The sequence below is a fragment of the Phalangium opilio genome, unplaced genomic scaffold (genome assembly GCF_054372755.1).
Source record: "Phalangium opilio isolate 3A_F unplaced genomic scaffold, DU_Popi_V2 ptg000024l_1, whole genome shotgun sequence".
NCBI classification, from domain to species: domain Eukaryota; kingdom Metazoa; phylum Arthropoda; class Arachnida; order Opiliones; family Phalangiidae; genus Phalangium; species Phalangium opilio.
The window spans coordinates 83,890-109,565 of NW_028324155.1; the positions used below are offsets into that span (position 1 = coordinate 83,890).

At 33.9% G+C, this 25,676-nt stretch overlaps 1 protein-coding gene across 4 annotated transcripts; it reads right to left on the bottom strand.

The window, feature by feature from the left end:
* Positions 1-25,676, bottom strand: sNPF (short neuropeptide F precursor). 4 transcript variants are annotated; one of them, XM_089867579.1, is made up of 5 exons: positions 25,480-25,676; positions 25,308-25,386; positions 20,677-20,819; positions 747-1,195; positions 1-251 (listed from the first exon to the last, which is right to left on the bottom strand). In XM_089867579.1, exons 3-4 carry the CDS (start codon positions 20,768-20,770, stop codon positions 996-998), a joined length of 294 nt encoding a protein of 97 aa, XP_089723705.1. In that variant the 5' UTR covers positions 20,771-20,819; positions 25,308-25,386; positions 25,480-25,676; the 3' UTR covers positions 1-251; positions 747-995. The 4 variants fall into 4 exon arrangements, with proteins under 4 accessions (XP_089723705.1, XP_089723704.1, XP_089723706.1 ...); XM_089867578.1 differs by having other exon boundaries at positions 25,308-25,397; XM_089867580.1 differs by lacking the exon at positions 25,308-25,386.

Here is a 25,676-nt window from a genome sequence, read left to right on the forward strand (position 1 = left end):
GTGATTAACGCTATTTTACACGCGAAATTGGGATTAAATTAGAGATTAATTTTAATTAATTTAAATTAATTAAATGAAGGCCACGAATGTTTATAAATAAGAAATTATGGATTTAAATTTACTTTTGTATTGAAACGAGATCTTTTTAAGCGAAGAAGCCGCGATTAGGGACAGAAAAAATTGTGATCGTTTTATACAAAATGATTACATTGGCTTTGCGATTGAAAAAATCGTTGATAGGAAAGGTGTTTCTGTAAAGAGAAGTTTAGAATTTAATTAGATATTACTGCAATATTTATTAGTATAATTATTTTATACTAAATATGAAAGGGGTCTAGGCCTAGTACACTTTATTGCTAAATATTTAAAAAAAACCATAAACAAAATCACCAATAATATTTACTAAATTTTTTGAAATGTTTGAATAAATCATAAAACCTCAGTCTAAATCACGAAATCTTTGACTAAATTTTTTTTAAAAAGAAAGAGAAATTAGCTATTGAATTTAATTTCTAAAGATTTCTATTCATATCCCTTTGTAAAAACTAGCAAAACGTATCTAGTATCATTCAAATTCAATACAGGCTGCTTATGTCAATTTAAACTAGTTTTCAGACAAAGAGGATTCATACCATTTACACGAGGAGACCTGGCTTTTGATCTCCTTGTGTAACACCCGAAACCTGGCTTCCTTGTGTAAATGGTATAGAGTCTCCTAGTTTTATAACTATATATTAATTAATTACCTGGAAATCAATGTCATCATCATTTTCCTTCGGAATCATATTTGATATAATTATTTTTTTTTTAATTTTGGCGAAAGGATTATAAAAATTATCACTACGCAATCAAGGTTTAATTAAATAATGTGTCAATGGAAAATATTTCGAGATGGTGTTTATAGTGGGGGTCTTTACGGATAAAGGAGGGAGGATTGGAGGGATGAAAAATAAAAGTCCCGGCTCGGAGGGATTCTTTAATAAAGGTTTTAATCATTAATTAGAAGGGTTGTCGGGTCCGGACGCTGAAGGTGCTCCAGATTCGGAAGAGCCCATGGCCGCTTCCCAGACGGGGTCCGCTCTCCTACCAAATCTTAATCGGAGAGAAGGGGATCGGCCTCCTTTACGTTCCATCTGATGACCAAAGCTGGAACCTCGATCGGCTCGCAGCAACAGGTCGTACAGCTCGCGTAAATCTGAAAAGAAAGAAGATCCCGCGTAGCAGGAATTGGAGTCAAAACATTAGAACCCCATTTTTTTTAAACCACAACTATATACGGTGTATAATATGCATTATATCAACATGCGAATTTCGGGGGGGTGGGGGGATTTGCGAACTGATTTGAGCCTTAATTAAATTGTAGCCTGAGGTTAATTAGATATCAGACGTGCTTCTATTTAATCCGAGGTGATTCGAGTCTCGTATCTTTTCTAAATTATTATAGAAGATGAATTTATAGTTATACCCTCACAATTATATTTCGGTTCGATGATTAATTTTGTTAATGAGTGTCTACTTACAGTCTTGTTAATTAGCTAAATTTATCGTGTAGGGTTTTTTTTCTCCAGAAATATAATATCGATAAGGTGCTTCTATATATAAAGGGTTTTTATTATGTCTGCTATATAAGGGGGATGTTCTTGCGATTTTGAGTCGAAAATGTAATTTCTATAACATTTTATAGTCCAGGCCAGTGTTTTCAAGTTAAAATAGATTTTAGTATTTTACGGATGGCCCCTTAAATTTCATTAAGAAACTGAAAGACATTGATTTCTAATTTAATTAAGGGGTCATCGCTAAAACACTCAAATCATAACTCGAAAACAGTGGCCCGGACGGCAAAATGTTACAAAACATTTTCGATTCAAAATCGTTCAAAGAACATCACCCTTAATTTATGGCAGACTAATTAGAAACACACTGTATTTATTATCTATATTCATAAAGTACAATTTTCATAATAATTTTAACCATGAAGAGCATGGTCTTTATCCGTTTCACCAAGGTCATATAGAATCATTTCTGATAAGTGTCCAGCATGCTCATGCGCAGCTCATCTCATGCAAATACGTTTATAAAATACCGCGATTTCTGAAAAGTCTTCGCGATCTACCTTACTTCATCATCTTGATGGTCTTATAAGAGATCGAAAACAAAAATGGGGGAAAAAAACAATCTTCATCGTTTCCCTTATAAATTTCCTTTCTTTATCCGCAAAAAAAAAATTTAACCCGAAAAAAATGTTTTTCGCGTTGCGCGATTTTTGTCGCCCAATCGGAACCAAATGGTCCATACAACTAAACACGGTAATTTCCGTTTTCGAAGCTTGGGGGTCCCCGCTATCCTAGCGAAAAGGAGGACAGATTCCTTAAGGGCCTCAGTAACAGAAAATATGGAAGGGGAGGGTGGCGGAATTTTAGGACCGAGAGAAGCGACAATACATGGAGAAGAGCAACACTGTAGGACAAACTCCATCACTCTTTCGCTCTTCGTCCTCCGTTAGCGTCGAGGCCTAAGGGGAACCCGGGACCCTCCGAAAACCGGAAGTTGGAGGAAAAGGGCCACGAGGAGTAAAGTTCCGGAGATGAAGAGCGAGAGAGAGAGAGAGGAAGAGGAGGGTTACCACCGCTTTCCTCTTCTTTCGTAAAAGTAATCAGGAGCAGATGGATTGGATACGATTTCTTGGTCAATCATGAACCCCCAATCCAAAAAATAGTATAGGGATCAATTTCGATATTGCACTGCGCCTCTTTTTTCTTTGTTTACGCTGGTAAATAGATCTCTTTCGATATTTCCAGATGTCTTAATTTAAGGGATTACTACCTATATAGAACAGTATTGCCCCCCCCTCCCCCACCTTATCTTTCGATAGGCCCTAATGCAGTCGAAGGCAGTGTTTCGATATTACTCTGTCGCTATTTGTTCTCCGGTTTCGACTATAGTATTCACTAGACTATTTAGCTAAAAGCGAAATATATTTAGGTCAGTTGTGTGTTGGTGATATACACTGAAAATAAATACCCGCACCGCTGCAGGGTCTCCTCAAATTACCCGCGATTCTTTTGATTCCTCAAATCGTAATATTAATATGAGTGAAGAACTTCTGTTTGATTTCAAAATTTAAGGTCTTCGTTTGCATGGATTAACTTTTCATCAAGAGTTAATCAACCAAGAGTAAGGAACTTCGCCGCAACCGAGACCTTTTATTTTGACGGGTAAAATTGCGAAGAAGTAGTAAGAAAATGGGTTTAAAACTTTACGCTCTAGATTTACTGGTTATGGATGCCGGTATAGTCATCGACAAATGCGGTCCTAAACTTCTAGTTAATTCTATCAGGTGCCTTACAATTTTAAAATTGAAAAGAGAGCGCTTAACTTGAAATATTACGTGATTGACCCAAAGACGTGCTTTAACGTAATCTTTTTTCGGGGGTTTAATACTCATCACTTACTTTCTGGAGATCTGATCGCTTGATTTCCGTAGAATCCCTTTAACTTATTTTTCAACAGATCTAAATGAAAAGGCCCATTTCATTTTGTTTATAAAAATTGACGTACTTTCAAAATCGTTACTAATCCGAAAGACCCACAATGTCACCCCATTTATCTACTCTACTATTTTTTAAATCAAATGGTTTTTGTTTTCAGTAAAATTTAACGCGCTGTTTTTAAAACGGTTTTTCTAATTTAAATTTTGAGAACAAATACTTGCATGTGAAAACTGCGTTAATCTTGGCGTGCATCATCTTGGTGTCTGACGGATTAGTTTGGAATCCTGCCGCGCGTCTTGCTGGGACGGGTAAAATATCATCGTACTGGGACCAACCCGAACCGGGAGGCGACCAAGAACCTAGAGTTCAGAATTGGGCAAACCTCAGAAAATCATGCTCTAGTTAACTTGGCGCCTATTATATTATTTTTAATTATTTTCAAACTTTTTAGGCTATAGATAAGTGCTTTAATCGAAAGATTCGATTATTGTTATCAATCGGTGAAAAATATTTGGTTTAAAAAAAGCTAAAATTTAAATTGCTCGTGTCGTTAGTGCTGAAAAACTCGGCGGTGTTTCTCAATAGCAAAGCGTGACTTTGTTGTTGTGATTTTGCAGTTTAAAATATGCATAAATTGTGAGAATCAATATGAAAGGCAGAATTGTTGTAGTTCTAATGCACGCGTTGAACATTAAGAAAATGTCGCTTGCAAAATTCAAATGGTAGTCTATTGAACTTTAAAAACAGGTGAACTTAAGCAACTTACGTGAGCTACGTATTGTTTCTAATAACTCTTTCAAAAAACCCCAATGCTTTTAAATATTGTCGTTGATAATGACATACGTAAACCTTGATTTATTTTGACACTTCAGATCTAAAATTAAGTTCGTTATAGAATTTTAAACTGGCTGTCTAATTTAATAATTCTCGTTACAGGGTTACGGGATTGAATTTAGTGAAGACACTGATTAATCATGCACGTTCCTCGAGTCCTCTCTCAGCCTTGCAACTATAGTCAAAAGCGAAGTTTCACTAGGACAACGACATCCTTAAATTGCAAGAGAATATACGTCCTCAGACAAGAGTGTTTTGACCAAAGTTTGCTATAAACTCGTATCAACCTCGTCCCGAATTGTCAAGAGTACGTCTCAAGGTAATGGCTCTTTAGTTTCAAATTTAATTATCGTATTCCTGCCCCCACCCTATCAATACATCAATCATCCTCTTTTAAGAGAGCTCTAAAGTTAAACCCATGGTTACTTATCCAAAACTCGTTTCTATCACGTCTGTCTTTTCCCTGAATTTTAATTTACTTCCTGTATATTATTCGAAATGAACATACAGGGTGTTTATGATAAGTCTGCCATAAATTGAAGGGGTCAAACTGAGTGGTAGTGTGGAGATATGGATTCCTAAACATTGGTCCTATGAACTAAGACATATCAGACAAGAATGTTCCATTATCTATAAGAAGTGTTCAATTAATTTATGAATTATTTCATTTCTCCAAATGCCTTGACTTTAATTAAGAAAGTTCCTTATTATAACAACATGGTGATTGTTAAGATACTAATTTTTGACCGTTAACTCTATTTAAAAGTTCGCGATATACTATGATTGGTTTATTATAAACATAACAAAGACGTAACACATGTTATCTGGGCTGCAACTAACCCCCATAGAGATAGATTTACAGTTTAAAAACATGCAAAATCTATAGATTTTTCATTAATACGAGCACAACAACAACAAAGCTTGAAAGAGCAAAATGGAAAGGCTTCACGCTCGTTAAATCTACATTAACGAAGCCCGGAAAGTATGTAGCTTCTCGGGAGTCAATTTAATCTTGATACCAAAAAGAGGGAGGGGTTGAAATAGGGGAAATAAGGTTAGGTTATTTCCATAGAGAAACAGTATTTTCTGTACCATATAAACATGTACGCGCGCCTTTGTGTTTTAATCCTGGGTAGAAAATGTAGAACGCTTTCACAAAAGAACATATATCCTATGACTTATATTTCATCTCATAGTAAAGCTTACTATGAGGTTGGGTCAGTACTCTATGCGTGAGTTAAGGTTAAATAAAGAAATATATGAGGAGTAAAGAGTTCAATAATAAACCACGACACTTTCTACTACATTCACTAATTCCAAGCGAATAGAATGGAGTAACCAGGAGCAGATATTAGTTTTCCCAGCCTATTTTTCCTTTCCTACTTTTTTTATTTTGACCAAGGCTTAGCAGCTATGATAGTCTTTGCTGCTATTTTTGCGTATTTTATTTGTAGTATAGCATTGATGGATAACTATTGGAGTTGTAGTTTGTCGTACGTTTTTGGAATGGAGGAATTTTGAGAAGGAAACTGGGGTTATTCAATGAAATGAGGAATCCATTCAAGAATGTAAAGAATCAAGCAATACGTGTATTGTTGGGTATTTTTTGGGGGGAAAATAGACATTTTGTTCGATCGAAATCGGTCTTCCTTTTATCTGTTTAATTTATCATAAAATATGGTAGCTTTCTTTTGGACTAAAGTTTCCATCATATCCGATTGATTTGTCTATTGTATATACATTTTTCTATTTGTCAGAAGTTACTACAGCAGGCTTTTGTATCGATAAAAGAATAAATTTAGGGTTCGATAAATTATTTACATATTACATACGTGTTCGATCGAAAGCCTTTGAATTCAATAACCATGGCTTAACTGTTTTATTCAACTATCAAACTTCTTTACATTACTGAACTAAAAAGAGTAAAAGATAAATCATAATTCCTATAATAATGATTATATTATATACTAATTTACTAACTAGGACAATTGATAAACCTTTCATTAATTCATAATTTGTCCACCATGGTTTGTCTAAAAGTATCATCGGAGCTTCAAGGTTTATTAGGGATATAAAAACAAAGGTATATTCAAACCAAATATAGATATAAATAACGATTTAGTTACCATAAAACAGATCAACTGATCTTTTTATTATATCTTGTTCTTTTTCAATCCGCAGTCCATAAGATATGTTCCATAAGTCACTGGTAACTGAAGTGACGTAGGTGAAACGTCATAGATTCTCGTAAAGCGACGCCAGGTGACGCGCTGTCAAAAGCTTACTACAGACTTAATTGGAAGATGGACTGCAAAACCGAGTGTAGTCAATTTTCGCGTCGTCTCTCTGTAAGTATGAAGTGCCATACTTCTGGAACATATCTTATAAACTTATGGCTATAGTTTATCGCTGGTAGTATGCCACTCACTAACTTTCCTAGAAAAATCATTGTCTAGCATTGAAAGTAAATTTCAAAATTTAGCTTAAAAAAAATGAAAAATATCCAATTCATCTTCCGGTTGAGTGAACATCCAAAATACGCTTTCACCATCGGGTGTCTTTTTTCACCTTTCATTTTTGCAGTATGAAATAATTCATCCGATAGTAACGTTTTTGGTTGAAAGTAGCTAAAGACAGTTCGTGTTTTTCACAGGGACAAAGGAATGTGGTAGGCCTTCCTGGCTTATTTTTTGGAAATCTTCTCTAGAGACAGCTTTATCGCGATGTGGTTTGGTAATTTCTCTTTTAAACTTTCCACGGTGCACCTTTTCCAACACCCCGCTTCGAAGGATATGTAAGATAGGACTGCGTTGGCAACAGTCAGAGTGAATTAATTACGCCTGGCTGATTTTTTTCATCTTGTCTTAATAATTTTTTCTCCTGGGATTTAGAGAGTGGGTATTTAGATTGCATTTGAACGTTTTCGTAATATTTACGTTTCTTCTCTACCTATGCATTGCTTTGAAAAACTAAGAAAGAAACCAGAACGCTATAACAATAGTCTCATTTAGGTGTTTGTTTTACCTGTAGTTTCAGGTAAATAAACTATTTTCCTTCCAGTTTTCTTAGCCTTAAGGTTCATCGAGTATTGTCAGAATCGGTGTAACTTATTTCTATTTGAACCTGGAAAAAATCTAAACAAACTGCATGGTAGTCCAAAGATATAGTAAATAATCTTTGGTGGAAGTGTTGTACATACACTGTTAAGTCAAACTCGATTTTGAAATTTAAGTTTTATTGGGGTTAAAAGTCTAAGACCTTTAATCGGTATCGTAGTGGGGTTAAAGTTTTGAAAGACGCCATTGTGAGGGGCGAATAATAGTTTAGGAAGATTCTGAAGACAATTTTCTGTATTTCCAAACCGTTTTGCCCTTCTTAATGCCTACCACATGCAGTGACGTATTTATAAAAATTAGTCCCCGCCTTGCCGCAGCCTACTATACATTTCCTTTAATTTACAACTTTAATTTAAGTTATTATTAATTTCAACCTTTAAAGATACGGGCGGAAACTTCAAAACCCTGTTCATTAATTTATATTATAATTATAAACTATATTGGCTTTTGTTTAATTTGTTATCCCAAAGGTTATACTACTCTAAGACGCTGTATAATCAATCAGAAAATCTTTAATTCACTTTAGATATATTAGAATTGATAGTCTTCCGTTATACTAGTGTAAGGAGTTAATTTAAAATCCCTACCACTGTTTCCCCTTCGCTTCCATAAATCAATTTCTCCTTCTCTTGACCATCGGTCTGTCAAAATGTTCGAAAAGACACAAAAGGCTATTTTGACCTCCTCCCGCTGCAGTAAGCCTTTTCAGGAACTGAGACACATTTTAAACGTCAAACCAAGTGTCTGAAAAGTCGAGATATTGACAAAAGAGTGAAAATAGAAAAAGACCATTCTTTTTTCTTCTTCTCTCTTTTCTCTGGCACCCTTTTTTCCAGCAACCGGATGTGTATAAAGTCCATTATTTCTACCGTTTTTGAAACCCCAGAGGAACCGGTAGAGACTCTTTTTCAATCCATTTTTTACAACTAGACAAATAATTTCCCTTGCGAACATAACCACCGCTGCTGTGGTTGGTAAATTGAAGTATTTTGTCCATGCTCGTAATTGAGACCCTTTATTAGAACTTTCTGAATGGATTCTATTAGAAAAAACTATAGTTTTGAACATAATACAACTAGCTATATTGACCGACGCTGCCCCAGTGTTCTAATACAGTTAAAACCCTAAATTGTCTTTGAACACACCTGTTTGAAATACCAGTATGGTGTTGTTTTCTCTTTTTAAACTTTAAAACAATAAATGGAAGCTTAAGGGATCAAGCATAAATCTAAAATGCTACGAGTTCGGAATAGTACGTTCTTAACAGGCTTAAAGGCAAGGAAGGGAAGTGTTCCTTTTGTGTTACTAGTATCTATCGCATGAAGTATGATCAAATTCAGTAAAGTATTGTCACTTTTTCAAAAAACATAATACACAAGTCGTACTGATGATGCTTTATCGCGAAATGTCCTTGTGGGAAAGTTTTGATTCAAGTATCCATTGAAGAGAATGGCGTCTCTTTCTCTCAGGGCGATTTTACTCCTTCGGAAGAACCTCTTAATATCCATCCACGCAACCAACTATCTTAAAACTCTTATTACGCTAGCGTTGCCGCTACCGTGAATACATTAATCGAAAAGGAAATGGAAGTTTCCTATCCTGATTTTTCCGTAACCTCTCCGAGCTAGCAAGCAAACTCTTTTACACTTTTTGAAAACAAAGACGACACCAATTCCGAGTTGTTCTTTTCGTTGTTAACCCTTTGGCTTTAAAAGTTTCCAGTTCTCCAACTTAAATCGTACATTTATTATTGGCATTGACTGGAAATTCGAGACTAATGGAATGAATTCGGGACTTTTATTCTAATGAGTCTTGTATTGTAAAGACAGTTTTGTGTTTTCAGGGAAATTTTTTAATAGTTCTTTTATTGTTTCTCGCTTTTAAGACGAGGAAATTTGAATATACTCAAGGGTTTACTTACAAATGTAAGAGCTTAATGCCTTTGGCATGAATACATTCAGAAATATAAATTTAGCTGCTTGCTTTTATTATTTTGATTTGGCATCTCTTAAAGTGCTAGCTAGCTTTTGGAAAGGGTTTGGTCGTAAACTTAGCCGAGCTCAAATGTTTTAGAATGCCTTTGGTTGCGTACCTTCTGAAGTAACACTTAGGGTGAAGCCTACTACCAGGCGAAAATGATCCCTTGTATTTTCAACCAGCCCCTGTAGAAATGTTGTTTCTGCTGAGCAGTAATGTTGGTAGTAAACGATACCCACCAGGGACTAAGTAATATTCTTTGGATTTAAGCGCATTTCATTTCCCGAAAGGTTGAAATCTTTCTAAAAAAATTTCTTTCTGACCTTTGAAGCATGAAAATTATCCTATTAGTGTGATTTTAAAAAAACAGCACCTGTTGGAAAATATTTAAATCTGTCTACCTTACAACTAAATTTGAATGTTTGTACCAAGCTGATCTCCACAAAAAAGGGATAGGGCAAACCAAGCCTAGTCTTGAACTGCTAGATATGTTTAAAATACTTGATATTATTTGAGGTTAGACGAGCGTAAATCCTTCCGGTCTACCGTTTATTTGCGCTCAATGGGGTCTGAGTTTCGCCGATAAAGATTCCCGCGTTAAAGGGAACGTGGCTTCGAGATTGTACGTGCCTGGGAATTTCATTAGACCGGTCCCAATCGCAAAGTGATTTGGAAACACCCCCCCAGAAACAACGTTGCCTCTTTCAAACTGTCGCCAACGTCTCCGCCGCCAAAACAGTAACTTAAAGGAGAGAGAGAGAGAGAGAGAGAGAGAGAGAGAGACACGAGCTAAGTGAGACGTTTGTAAACCCCTTAATTGTATCGAAACCTTAATTGCAAATTGAATATGACTATAACATTTTGTAAATGCCAGACGGATATTATATAATATATAATAATAATATAATAATAATATTTATTGTGTAAAATATTATTATTATATTATTATATAATATATTGTATAGATAAAGTGGTTAAGTTATGGGAATAGTTATGTCTCGACGAAACACGACAGTTACTAACTTCCTTCCTTTCTCGTAGTCATTGAGGTTTCACGACTCTTAACCGTTAATTAATAAACTTCTAATGACCGGATAAATCTAAGTACACTACCTCCGTTAAGTGTAATATTTTTTTTCAAAACCTTTTTCGTAAATCGTTAAAACTAATTTGGGAAACAAAACTTTCATGATTCGATAATAGCTTATCGTTTACAGACTTCTTTAATGTTTCTTTAATACTGCAAATGAAACTAAATGTAATACAAAATATTAACCTCGCGAGCGATTAAGAACAATTTTTAATGGAGGGCCCATTATATCCTGATCGATTTTTAACGTTCGATATGAGTATACATTAATCTTTGAAATGTTAGAAGTTCGGCCGAGAAAAGTCAATAATTGAATTTCGTTCATGGTCATCATTGGGGAAAGGTTTCCAATTAGAACTACAATATTAGATATTTCTTCTACATAATCCGATTTAAAGTATTTTCAAGATATTGAGATTAACGTCGTTATAAAATAATTGGCTTCTTTTCCCCTTTTCTAGAGATTTTAACCTTCACCGTTTGCCCGTACAAAGCTTTATCGCAAACATCCGTAGCATTTTTACCACTTCAATTTATGCCTTGTTTCGTTTGACTTTCGGAATTCCAAGATTCACGTATAGAGTCAAAAATTTCTTTTCCTTAGCTTAAATATAAAGTTAATCTAACTTCCGGCATTGTGTAACCAATAACAATAAGTTATTTTTAATATAAATTTAAAATTAATATCAAATTAAATATGAAATAATAATTACATAAACGGATTATCAAGTTTTGCAATAGCTATAAATCTTCCGGAATTTTTTTCGCTTGAACCCGTGACCTTTCACGACTAAGCTTCTGTAAAATTTAGGCTTAACGTTTCCCAAGTTGGCGTGGTGTTTATTTTTCTTACTTTCTTTCTTTCATTATTTCATGACTTTAGTTATCCAAATAGATCGATTTAATATCGCGCATTAGTTACGACACGTCGACACCCCATTGTTTAATTTACCTTTCTTACATAATAACATTTTTAAAAGCTTTTTTTCCCTTCAACCCAACACATACACGTCCTTTCCTAGGACCCCCGCTTTGTAAATACGACTTATGTTTCTCGATATATTTTTTGACGTGTTGAATCGCCTACTCTAGTTGAGTGAGTTATATTTATACAGTCTATATAGGCAAATATCAGGTAGATTTTTTTTCTAATTCCCTTAATGCACCTATGAGGGTGACTAGAGACACGAGGAAGAGAATGAAACGAGAAAGAAAAAAATAGAAAATATTCAGTTGGCGTGGCGACGAACCACACCGCGTTTTTACCCTCTCAATCTTTCAACGTATATGTGGTATACGTATGAGGGAACATATTTTTCCTTTTATATACAGTAATAATTATAATTCCTTGTTAAACATTACGCAATGTGTTCCAAAGAATTATAGATATTGCATTCGGAGAAAACACGCTCATGATTGCGAATGCTCGAATCTATTTTCATCTTAAACATTTGGAATGATTTGTTTTTTTCTCTTGAACTTATTGTATATATTCATTTCCAATGACAATTAATTAAATTGATAACAATATATTAGGCTGAGCATGAAATGTCGCAAAACTTGCATTACATATTTTTGAAGATGATTTTCAGATATTATTTCTCAATATTACATCATAAAGTCATCAAATAGATTAAATGTCTATAATATTATTATTCCATTTGTTATAAATAACAAATTGATCCAACCTAGGTATAAAACATTATTGCAAGAGAGGGGATTGTGTACGAAAGCCAACGTGCAAATATCTGTAGGGACTTAAATTACTCTGCATCGCTGATTAGCCAATTATATCATAGTATAAACTTTAATATTAATGTTGTTACTTTATTTGTTATCGTCAACAAATAAACTTTAGATCAGTTAAAGTAAATACTATCCTTAAATTGGCTATATTTGTAGCTGAAACTTTGCCATATACCAAAACGTCTGTTCCTAAACATAATTTAAAATTTATTCTCTATTATTCTCAAAACTCTTTGGAGTCAAACTCAATCGCATTAAACATCGCCTCATTAAATATTAATTTATCTCATTCTGGTAGACGTCGTTAATATTTAAAATCCTTAGTCTATGTTACTTAAAATCATTCGTCCCATTGAAGAATTTATAATAAATTTAAAGGGATGTACGATTTTGCAAGTACTAAATTGACTTAAAAAGAAAAATAAATAACTTTAGCTGAAATTAGTTCTCAGTTTCTAGCTGGCGCGGGAAAAGCACGTCCACCTTTAGTCTCATGTAATTATAATATAACAAAGCAATTTTCCCGCGAACTAAATAGGCCTAATTAGAAAGAGTCGTTAAGACTAATAACGAGTGAAATTTCTCAGGATAATCGTCGCTTCATTAGAAATTCCACGTGTGGGGATAATAAACCGCCTGTCGCTTTGTAATAACGGTAACTCAAACACCCTAGATCTTTTAAGTTTCTTCAAAAAGCTTTACCTAAGGGCTAGCGTAAATTTATTTAAATTAATTTATTTACAGAACCGAAACGTTTTGTAAACAAAGAAGTCAATAATCAGGGGTATAAATTAAGGAATTTGCTCCTTTCTCTTAAATTCTCATAAAGTTACGCCACGCAACTTAAGATATTCAGCTAATTAGTTGTAAATTTAATCCCCGGGGTTATTTTCACTCGGCCTTTGCGCTTATTAAGGTCGAGACTGAAAAGTAAACAATTAGGGTGAATTATAAAAATACCACGAATCTCTTTGAAGTGTCTATCGTCGCCAAACATTTGTTAATTCTCATAAATAACTAATTCCGTAAAGTTTTCCAAGAGAAAACGCTGGGGATATCAAGTTTGGTATATTGTTTTAATTAACTTAAGTGGACCTCAAACTTTGATTGTTATGCCATGAAAACATCACTACAGATTCATGAGGTTAGGCCAGATTTTACCGGCATTGAAGGAGAAATTAACAAGTCTCGCTAGCTACATTAAATAATCATTGAATTTTAGAATGAAAGGTCTATGTTTATGTATTACTACCAAGCAAAGGTACCCGTTGGGACATTTTCGTAACTTTTAGGGCTGCCGTTTTAAAAGACGACTGCAAATCGAACCCCAAAAGCTTTATCGAAAACCTTCCTGGACGCCATTTTTCAAGATGGCGTCGGATTTAATAAATATTTTTTAGTGCAATCCTACTACTTAAGAGCAACGTCTCTGCAAATTTTCAGTCTTCTAATTAAAGCGGTTTGAGCTGGGCATTGATTATCAGTTAGTCAGTTAGGACTTGACTTATAAAGATATAAATTACCGAACACTTACACTTTATTGAGAGATTATAGAAATCAAAATAATTGAACTATTTTATCCCTTAAAACTAATGGGCAAGAAGCTCCTTAGGAATGAAGTAATGAAACTATTCTTGTTAGACTTTTGGCTCTTTGAGAAGCTCTTGGGCACTTCCACGATTAGAGGCTCTTTTCTTTGACAAAAACGTGCAATTACTTCGATGGCCATTTCAATCTCAAAACGAGAAATTTCGCAAATTGAGGGGATTTCGCTCCTTTAATTGTCAATCATTCAAAAACCATTAAACCGAATTAATTCGGTAGGAACTAAAAATTCACGATCATTTTGGAAACTTTTAGAGACACTCTTTATTGACTGAACCTTTAAAAAAAAAGTCTTAAAAAGATATTCCTTTTCGTGTCGGAGGAAAGACTTAACCTCTTGAATGATTGTCGACTCGGAAGTTTTATTCGAAATAGAGAAGAAATCACGTTAAAAGTAATCGAAACTCGAACCCCTTCCGCTTTATTTTTGAAAAGGAAGACGATAGATTTATTGGAGTTTTCCCTTTCTTTTCGATATAGATAAGAGTGTTGACTTTTTTATTGTTTCTCTGCAGTACCATTCTTATTTTAAAACAATTCACTTTTATGGGTCTAAATCCAGTCTCTCATAGCCTTTAGGAGATCAATAAAACATTTGGGAATTTTATTTTGAGTTTTTTTGCGAAAAGGTAGTTCAAGTATGACGTTTAGCAGAATGTTATATCAGAAGGACTGAACTCGGGAGTTTTCGATTTAAATTTATCTCTGATCCACATGCCGGTCTCTAAGTTTGGCTTTCGCTTCTCTTTAAATCAACCTGCATCTTATTGGTTTATTTAAATCTGCCTTTATAGGATTTAAACTAGTCATTTAATTTGAATTAAAGTAATTTGCAGTTACTCTCAGAAATAAAAAATAAACAGGCTTCATTCTAAATGGGAAAATAAAATCTTCCCATTCTCTTAAATCTATGCCTGTAATCATAAGTTTATAAGATATGTTCCATAAGTTTGTCACTGGTTACAAATTAGAGCCTGTCATGAAGTGACGTAGGTCATAGATTCTCGTAAAGCGACGCCTGGTGAGTCGCTGTCAAAGGCTTAGCACAGACAAAATAGGAAGATGGACTGCAAAATTAACCGAGTGTAGTCAATTCTCGCTGGTCGTTCTCTCAGGAAGTCTTTAGCATTACGAAGTATATGTAGTGTATTACCTTGGAATATATCTTATAAACTTATGCTGTAAAATATAGTTGCGAGTTAAGATTCTTAATCCATACCTACGGCTAAGTATTTTCCCGAATAATCTCCTGGTGATAATCCACATGAGTTCCCCATTATTTAAGAAAAACCTAAATGTCTGGACAATTACCAACCAAAACCGTGCCAAACTTCCAATAATTCTCTAGATCTTAATGAAGTTATCTCTAGGGACAATTCAAATTTCAATTGAAAAGATCGCACTTAAAAATACCGGACGATCTACTCCCCCGCAAAATCTATCAGGCTTGTGATTTAATTCATTCTGGAAGGTCACGAAACTGATCTTCTTAACGCGATTTACCGTAAAGATCTCGAAACAGGTTCGGGGGTCAGCGTTAACTGGATTAAAAGACTCATTTGAATAAACATTCAAGAACAACGGTTATAATAAGAAAATTTAGCAAAACTACCCGTAGGTAGCAAAGGGTTATTTAAAAGTGCCGGACCCTTCACGGTGTTTCCGGATGAGTTAATTGCTTAATTGGATTCATTGCGTAATCGGAAACTAGAAATTTTCCTGTCATATACAAAGAGAACTGTTGCAAAACAAAAATGAAACTGTGGGGTTCTCTCTCGAACTTTCTCTTGACGGATTGTACAGTTTAGTATTGCAAAATATATTTCGGTAGTTTCTTTAGAGTGTAGGAAGTGTTCGACCCCTCGCGCTCCCGTAACAATTAAATCACAAAACTAGGTGAGAAGATTACGTAACAATTGTTAGAGTGTAAATGTTAACGCTATCTCTAAGGAAACAAACGATGTTGCTTGGGATTATGTTTTAGATAGGGTTGATTTTGGTTGAAGGAAGTTAGGAACTAAATTCAAGTAAAGTTTAAGAATTTATAATAATCTATATACTTCCCAGGAAGTTAGCTAGTTCATGGATTAAGGAAACGCACCCCCAGTCGTATAATTTTCTCGAAAACTGTTCTCCAATAAAAGTAATCCAGTAAATATATTTTAGACAAGAGAAATAAATTAAATTAAAATTTCTAATTCTGTACCTATTGGTTTGGTTAAAATGGAATATTAATGAATGCATTTATGTATATAACTTTCCTCAGTTTTATGTACAAGATCTTCTGTTTCAACGCTTTAAATACAAGAAGCTAGTCCGACATAACAACATATATCTATTCAAATTGTAACCCTTTGTTTTTAAAGAAGCATTTTAAGTTTGCGAATATAAATTTCTAACACATCTCCTTATTTAGCAAATTTAATATTAATATTATTAATATTGTTAGGAAAGAAATTAATGAGAAACTTCACAATTTTCATCATTTATCAATTTGAAAGGAATTTATTTTATTTTAAATATGTTTCAACTGACAATGGCATTCTAGACTTACTGTCTGAAAAGGGTTGAAGATTCAATTTACGTAAGCTTTTGTTTTTCTCACTGAAACGAAGGAAAACAGGAACCGATAGCGTCGTAGATGCAAAATTTATAGCAAATTCTTTATCTAATTTAATTTAATGTGCAAGTTTGACACAAATATTACGTTTTCCGCGATGAAAACATAGGCAAATTGTTACGTATTTTGAACTTCTTAAAAATTGGGTTCGAATAATCCAGTCTTTTAAATTGAAAATTTTAATATCTGTTACTTAAGTCGGGCAATTAATTTTCTACACTTATCTTTTACCCATTCGCGCCATTGTCTATACAAAGACAGTTTTTAGTAATGTTATATTGTCTTTATTAAGTTGCCTTATAAACATCTCAGATAGATATCTGTTCCTCTGAAATATGTTTTAGTCTAAAATAAATAACTTTTTAGCTTAAATCTCATTTTTCACTTGACTGTCTCATCAATTTTATCCATCTCCCTTTCGAATAGAGGGAATGAAAAATAGTTTTCGCAACTTTGCCTTAGTAAAGCTCAAATTTATGGCGCCTCTTTCCACCTTTTCAACCCTCTATTCCTTTAAAAATCGTCTAGAAATGAATATTTTACATCCGAGTCTAGGTATCCTTTTTGTTCGTTCTATAGAAATTTTCCGCTCACCGTTTTCGTTTCTCGTTTGGAAATCGGCCTTGCGTGCCCGAATCCATATATTTCGCGGAAATAACCTTTAACAAAGCTATACTTGGGCCTCCCCTGACTAATATTTTAGTAACAATGTCTATTATTATAGACTGGGAGCCCAAATCTAATATATCTCCGACCTTTCGGGAATTATATATATAAATAAATCGAAGCTAGATCTTATACCACAGGGGGCTGGCCGGAATGAAAATTTGAATATTTCTATATTTTAAACCGTAATCCCGGTTATATATATAAGAGTGGTCTGCTGTATTTTTCATATTGAGGGGTTATTCCTCGTAGATTTACATTTTTTTTACAGAAGGTATTTCCTTTATTGGTTAGAAATATGGTTGGATTATATTGACATCAAAGGTTTTTGTAGCGTAGCTTTTTATATCGTATTTGAAATTTTGAATTCAATATTTAGTTATTTATTTTTCAAAAATGGGTTTTTGGAAAAAATATGTTTTAGAACTTTGGTATTTTATGCGAGGTTTTCTAGAGCTCGTCGAATGCTGCGTAACAGAATCGAAATAGTTTTTTTCCTGTACGTGTCTAAACGTTAATAGCCAATTCGATATATCCCGCAAATCTCTATCGACTCGAATAATGTTTTATATGCATCGATTTTTGGTTTAAATCGTAACCAATCTCTTGTAAAATAGTTGATCGAATTGATTTCTTAGTTCTGGTTTGTTCTGCCAAAAAAAAAAAAAACTAACTTTTTTAACTAAATCCTGATGTTAAAGTAAAAAATGCATGAAACCATGAATTTCTTCAAGGACATATGATTAAATTAATGATGAAAAGGGCTTATATTAATTAATTCTACTTGAAAATTAAAATTTTCCAAACTGTCTTCAACGAAGTAATATAACTTTTGAAGAAACTTAATTTTATTTGCAAAAATATGATTCACAAAGTCATTAATTCATTTTTATGAACTCTATTTACGACTTTGAAATTTCAATTTGGAACCATTTCGACATATGCTGAGGTAAATCAAATACAATTTATTTAATTTGAATTTTTCCTCTAATACTAAACTTATGAATATGTAAATTTAAATTCTCGTTTTAAAATGAAAAGCGAAACCAATTTTAAATTTAATTTCTTTCCTTTGAAAAGCAAGCGAGAAAACCCCTTAAAAACGTGAATCAAAGTAAACTAATAAGGAAGGAGGTGTTAAAAATATATCCCAACAGGTTTAAAATTTATGCATTTTCTGACTAGCTTATTCCACATCAAATATTAACACGAACCTAAATTTCTCTCGAGTTAGTTTGCTATTGTTTAATATAATTCGGATTGTCGCCTGCTGGAATTGAAATCCTATAGCTGCTAGAAGAGACTCAAAACTCAAAATGTAAACCTTTCGCTTGAAATACGCGATTTTGGAATAGTTTAACTGGAAAAGTTTCCCTTGGACGACGTCACGACTGAGCTCTAGTTTTCCCAAATCCTTCCTCGAGTAGTTGTAGTTTTAGTCTCAGGAATTTATAGTTTTTTCCACGAATATTGAACTAAACATCCTGGACTATTGAGAGAACCCGTAATTTAAAGAGAGGACTAAATGTAAAAAATTACAAAAAAACAAAGCGAACCAACATAGTATCAATAACTAGATTTTAAATAACACAGAGAAAATGTTTTAGGTTAAATACTGTAACCTGTTCTGCAAAACCGCGATAAAAGCTAGTTAAATTACGTTAAAGTGAGCTTAATTTAAATTTTATCTTGAAATTATTTCATTATTTAATATAAAATAAGTAAATATGTGAAACTCCACTCATTTTTCAAGATTCGTGGTCATGGAGCTGAACTGAACTGAATGCTCGCTGAAACTTCTCATTATAATTAGTCTAATACCCAATTTTTCCATTATAACTGTCACCGGACTCCATTCTCTACCCCGTCTTTGAATGTATATGTTACTTAACGAATTAAATTCTTCAATATTCTAGCAGCAAATGATTAAACTCGGGGTTTTGTTTCAATTTTATATTTTCGTCTGCAAGACCATTTTCCAAATCCAGGCGCATAACACGGTAAGGATGCGGTGAACGATAAAAGCGTCAAAAACGAAAGATCGTCCCTGCTATCTCGTCCCGACCCTCATTATAATAAACATTTTTGACTTTGACGATGTTTGCTATCTGTAGGGATTTGCTAGTCGGATATTTCTTCGTTCTTCTTCTTTAAAAAAACCCTCTTAAATAGCTTCCTCTAAGCTCAACAGGTGAGAAAAGCCTTGACACGACCCGGTTTACAAATCCCCGCTTGATTTTTTGGTATCTAAAAGAACCGTTTTTTATCTCTTACCTGCATGGCGCAGTAGAGTGCTATTGCTCCTTCCCGCCTTTTAAATATTAGGCCTAGCTGGTTTGAAGAAGTTGCGCTGTTTTGCCTATTTTTCATATTACACCCTCAGTTTGCCAAAAACATCAACTTTCGAGTCTTCATCATATTCAATGGAATTTTCAGGCTTTTGCGCATAGTAACTTGAGGAAAGGTTGAGTTGCAATTCTTAGAATAAGTTACTCGAGCGTAGTTTCTTGGTTTTATTTCTATACACCCGGTTCTTTAGAAATGACTGATTTTCAGACGGTCCCCACGCGCTTTGAAATAAGATTCTGGCGGGATCGGTTTTATTTTTAAGATTTCTGGATTAAATCCCACGTGAAGAATTGTCTGTATTTGAAATAAGATTGAATGTCCTGCTAGACTATACGAGTATTCAATTCAGCACTAGTATTATTGTAATATTCAAAGTTAAACTTGTTTACATGGTGATCCAAAAAGGGTTGTAGGACCAAAGTTCTAAGGGCTATTTTGAGTTCAAAATGTAATTTCTATGATTTGAGAGGCAATTCTAATTTCCTTTATTGGTTGGTCGTGTCAAGTATTAAAATAAAATCATAACTTGTTTAGGGTGGCCCTTAAGGGTCAAAATCGCCTGTAGAACCCTGTAATTCGGTCTAACCAAAATTTTTTAAACGCCCTGAATTATACTAGAGATTTTAAGAAATTACCCGTAAAAATGTACGAAAAAGTTTAGCGTAAGAAAAATTGCAACAAATTTTCAATTTTAATTTTTAATTTAAGCCTAACAATTTAGTACAAATTATTTCGGTCATTTCCTTAAACTCTGTGTGCTTTTATAATTTATAATCTAAGATTAGGGTAAAGTGAAGCGTTTATTGCACATCAGATTGGCAAATTTGATATAATTAAGTGTATACCGCAAAGCAATATGGCACTGAGCTAATGCAGGACTGAATTATTGACGCGAGAATTTCCGATGTACAGTCAGGTTTATTAAATATTAAACCATAAAGTTCTCGAATAGCGAAATAAATTAAAGTTTAAACATTTTATATTAAATTTCCTAATCACTTAAAGGAAGTCCTACCTTTCATACGCCCCGTAAACTTAATAATAATTACGAATGTCATATTTGAAATTTAAAGAATCGTAGCGTGCATGCATTGTGAAATAGCATATATTCAAGTAAAGTCGTGCCATAAAGATTATTTAAAAAGGAGTAAGAAAAGAAAGGTTTCGTATCTGCGAACTTACTGTCCTCGTCGTACATGGGCGCGGCTGCCAGCTCGTGAAGCACCAAGAACAAACATAAGGTGATGGCCAAAGCTTTTAATACGGTCGAGCTCATTTCTGATTGTGCCTCGCGGTTCTTTGGTTTTTCCACTGATGAAATTAGTCTGTAAGGTGCAAAAAAGAGAGAGAAAAAAAAAATAAATTAAATTACCAAAAGTTTGTTGCTAAACTTAATCTAACTTTCGAAAGTTAAAGTTTTAATGAAATAAATTTCAAATTGGACTTTCTATTGAAGGTCTAGAGTCTAGACTTTAGTTTGATTGTGTCCCATATGTTGTTGGAAACAAATTTTAAACAAAATCGGAGACTATATCTATTCACCTCGTGTTAACAGTCTAATAGAAAATTAAAGGAGGAAGTTAGAATTCCTCTAGTTTTAATTTAGTGTTCTTAGAAGGGGATAATAGAAGGATACTGTAGTTATGTAACATGATTCTTCCCAGGTTCACCCTTTCTGTTTGCTCTACCTCTCATCAAACTTCAGATGGGCATCCGTGGGGTGAATTCTATAACTGTTTGGTACTAAATCCTCAACCCACAAACCTTGTTTGTCTTGACGTGGGACAAAAATCCACAAGCGCATGCGCCTTAACAAATAGTTAAGCAGTACTAATAGAGTAATGATGAGGAACTATTTATAACGTATTTGCTCCAAATGTTCTGATGTTAGGAAGAATCATGTTATATACTTCATCGTGTTATGCGTCGATTCAACTCTATGTTACATCAATTTTACAGAAACTAAATCTATTTATTATTGATTCACATTTCTTATGAGAAATCCTAGGTCACTTATAGAGAAATAAAGCCAACCTGTAGGATAAAACACAGAAGCTAAGTAATTACCCAAAGAAAGAACTCCATAGTAGTTAGGCTTAACGTCCGAAATTACGGAATTTCTGAGAAAATTCGTTAGTTTTAATTGCCAAATTAAATTCTTTTTTCTCAAGCCCGGAATTTTTTTTATTTCGGTGTTGTGTTTTTCCTCTTTTTCTTTCTCTTTGACTCTTAAATTCTATTAATCTCTACTAAATTGTTCTCGACAAGCTCAACCACTTTTAGAAAGATCCAAAAAAAAAAATAAGGTCTTTTAAAAAATCAAGAGAATTGTTCTTTCGTTAGTTACTAAGGTTCATAAACGTAGGAAGGCGAAAAAGGGCAAGTACAAGAGGGGGCCAAGGAAGTATTTAATTGGTCGGCTCCACTTCAATCACTATCCAACTATATGGCTTATAAAGAGAAAAGAGCCAAGGGATCTAGCTTAAGTGTCTGAGGACGGCCGGGGAGTGAAAAACAAGGTCTCTCGCCGAAGCTCTTTACAAGAAGAGTCTTGTAAGTGCCATTAAAACGAAACACGCGAATCATTCGGGAATCTCTATCTTGGTTTTTTTACCCTTCTCTTTTATCTTCTTTCTCATCGGACGCTCTTTTCCGGGGTTAGTCCGTGTAACGATAGGCAAAAATAAAAAAAATACTCTGAACTTAAGAAAGAATTTCCTAACGCCTTACTTCCAGCTAAGAGGACCCTTGACAAAGTACTATTTCGCTAATGAGAACCCTGATTGCTTTTGATTAAAGCTTGAAATTGTTGCTACCTGATCTTATGTCTACTCGAACATATTGTATCACTTCAATAACCTTCTGTTGTCCGTCCACTTATATGGATTAAAATAGAAGTAGAGATAGTGCGTAATGACTTCGTTACATTTGCCATTTACAATCTTCCAGTTAAGACGATTCTTCAACTGTATATTAATTAACAAGAAAACGTGTAGTTAATTCTTTTATGTATCGGGCTTAAAGTTCTTTAAGTTTAAATGTCACAAGAGGTTCTACGTTTTTAGCCCTAATTTGAAAAATAAAATTGGGAAAACATCTGTGAATTTTCTCGTGCCAAACTTCATCTTACATCAATAAGACTAGAAGTTTTAGTTCTTTTTGGTCAATTTCTTAAGCTCTAAACCTAGAAACTTACGCTTAAATCCTACGCTCGGTATTACTCCCGTTCATTTATAGATTAAAACTACAATTAGGTACCTAATTAGAGATATTGTTTGTAAATAATAGCGGCTTGATAAGAAGAGGAAACTAAATCCTCTTATCATTTGTTTTATTTTGAATTGCATTTTGTAAACGGGATACGTGAAAAACAGAGTCGCTATGAAGTAGCTTGCTTCACTGCTAGCATTTGTGTACAGCGGGTGAAACATTTCTACAGGCGCTAACGGGAAATACATTGAGTTTAAAACCCCTGAATGTCGTCTTTTCTTAAAAGCTTTGAGAGTATGTTATTATCTATATACAAACGTTTCAAGTTAGTTTTTAAAACTAAGACACTAATTTTAAGACTCCAACAATAATAATAGTCTAGGCTTTATCTATGAAGGGATGTTCAGACTAAGACTGCGGCTTATTTACGTGTGGATCCCTTTACAATTCTAGCCACTAAACCACATCTAACCTAAAGCCCTCTATACTAACTATTATCGTTAACTTCAGCAAGTTTCGAAGAAAAGGAGAAACCGAGTAACACGGTGGATGAAAACGCCTCAATGAAACCATTCCCAGAAAACATGTATACTAACTGTTCCACCTAAGAGGAATGTATCTGAGATAAACTCCTCTCAATTCTGTTCAATTTTTAGTCAGTGTATAAATAATATTCTAATGTTTTGTTGAATGGAAGAGAAAGATAACGAGAAGAAAGATTTACCAAGGATTTTAAAACATATTAGTTTAGAATTGAAAATAGTTGCAGTTTGATTATTATAAACCTTTTCTAGATTTAGAGAAAGATATTTTTCAGAAATATAAAATACAATTAAACAAGACCTAATCCTCCTCCACTGTAATTTGGCGTTTCCCAGTATTCCCGAAGGTCAGCTTCGCAATTAAATCTTGACTACTTTGGGAAGTTGTATTTCAAATATATCGCCCGCAAGCTTGCAGGTGTCATTAAGAGCTTTTGTAAAATACTCCCATAACTACACTGATGACAATTTACAGCCCTTCCCGAAACGTTCTTATATAAAGAAAGGTGCAACTGGATATCCATTTGCTAGCTTTATTTTTGGTATTCCCTTTTAGTTGAAGTTTGTAGAGTGGCTGCTGGCGTTCGTTCACGTTTTGGTGGTGCAAGGTTTGGGTAATATCTCCCTGGAGGAATCAGAAATGGTTCTGAATATTACATGGCGTGAATAAGATGACCGTTGGGCAGCCCACACGGTCATATTTCCGACCCGCCTTTTCGAAACCATTAGGGGAGAGGGGGGGGTCAACATTTTAGGGTCCAGAAATAAACTGGAAAATTAATTTTATGTTTTTTTACGGTACAAAAATAGAAAGAACGAAACGATTCCGAAAATGACTCCCTTATTTTTTTATATTTCCAACGTAATTTTATATTTTTTTACGTTCTCGCTTTAACCTATTTGATTTCTTATATTCCGTATCTTTCTTTGAATGTTTTAAGATTGTCTTGAAAATTTGGACGTAGAATGACAACAACTGTTTCTCTGCCTTCACAAAAATTTAAGAATGAGGAGAGGTTGTAATGTTTCACGCCTAAACTATTCAATTAGCATTTTCAATTCAAAAGTGATTAAGATTTTAAATTTATTTGAAGATTAAGTTAACTTTAATTGTAACAATTTTAGATAGCGTTGATTATAGTAATACCGTTAAACGCGAATATATTGTCTGGATTTGGCGCTTTAAACTATGTAATTTACGTAATCGTCGTCCCTTCGTTTAAGGTTGACGATACATAAGGCTGTGCCAGTTGCACGGAGTGTAAATGACGTAATGTCTAATTGGGATTAATTACGAAGTTAAATGTGGGATTTCCGAGAATGTGGAACTTCTGTTATACAAAGATTCAAGTATTCTAAGAACGATTCCAGTCGTGTTTGACTCTTGTAGGTTTAATTAAGAAAAGTCCATGGAATTTTTTTTCTTTAATTGATTTTACGAAGTGGTTATATAATTTGATTGAAAATATTCTCAAAGAGTTTTAAATAATACAAAAAAGGATAGTCTGATAAAAAAGGAACAAGGAATAGTAGCTTTAAGTCCAAAAAAAGCAAATACTTTGCTTAGAAATTTGATTTCTCAGTAGAATATTATTAAGTTAAAATTTTAAGAAAATTAATGAAGTTTCAACTTTTGTGATTATAAGACTAATTTCAAACAGCCAAAACATTAACCGTTTACTATGTCTTTAAATATAAAATAAGGACGAGACGCGAAAAAACATACGTTTCATTGGAAAACAAAAATGGGAGGTTTTCTTTGATTACACTGGATAATTAAAGTTCCAAATCTCCAATTTAATTATAATACCTCCGTCCCTTATTGGATCCCTTAACTTAAAGCATATCTTACGAACATATTTGTGGTTTAATTATCTACCATATCGGATAAGAAATTTCCCACTTACATTTACCATATAGCTTATCGCGATAACTTTAATCTCGTAATCTCGTCCTAATTAGACCTAAACTGATTTGACATCTGGACCCCAATACCCTAAAAACTAAACTAATCACGATCTTAAAACTCCGACACTGATTAGAAAAATTTCAAGAACTTACGTCGAAACACGGATTTTTCGATCTCTTCTTTTTGGTGGTTGGGTTGTCTACGTTAGCTTATTTAGCTATGTTTCTGAAACTGGGAGGAAACTTTAAATTTGGGTTTAAACTAGCTTTCTCTAGAAGGAAAACTATTTTGGGGATTTGAAGAAATTAAATTTAATTCTCTTACTGGATTTAATAAAAATTGCGACGAGGTTCGGTTTGGTTCTTTTTTCTTCGAAAGTTTCTGTTGTTTTAAAAGTCACGATTTTTAGAAGAAGAGTTCGAAATGGAAGTTGGTGCTTCTAGTGTCCGGTGCCTGCCAGGGAACCTAACTTTATATAGCCCCCAAGTTTCTCTCTTCTCCGCATTCCCCCCTCATTCAGT

Bases quoted from the DNA above. Each gene is read 5' to 3' on its own strand.
- sNPF (XM_089867580.1), bottom strand. From the start codon at position 20,770: ATGAGCTCGACCGTATTAAAAGCTTTGGCCATCACCTTATGTTTGTTC. The intron at 1,196-20,676 runs GTAAGTTCGCAG...CTTTCTTTTCAG, and splicing joins GCCCATGTACGACGAGGACA to ATTTACGCGAGCTGTACGAC.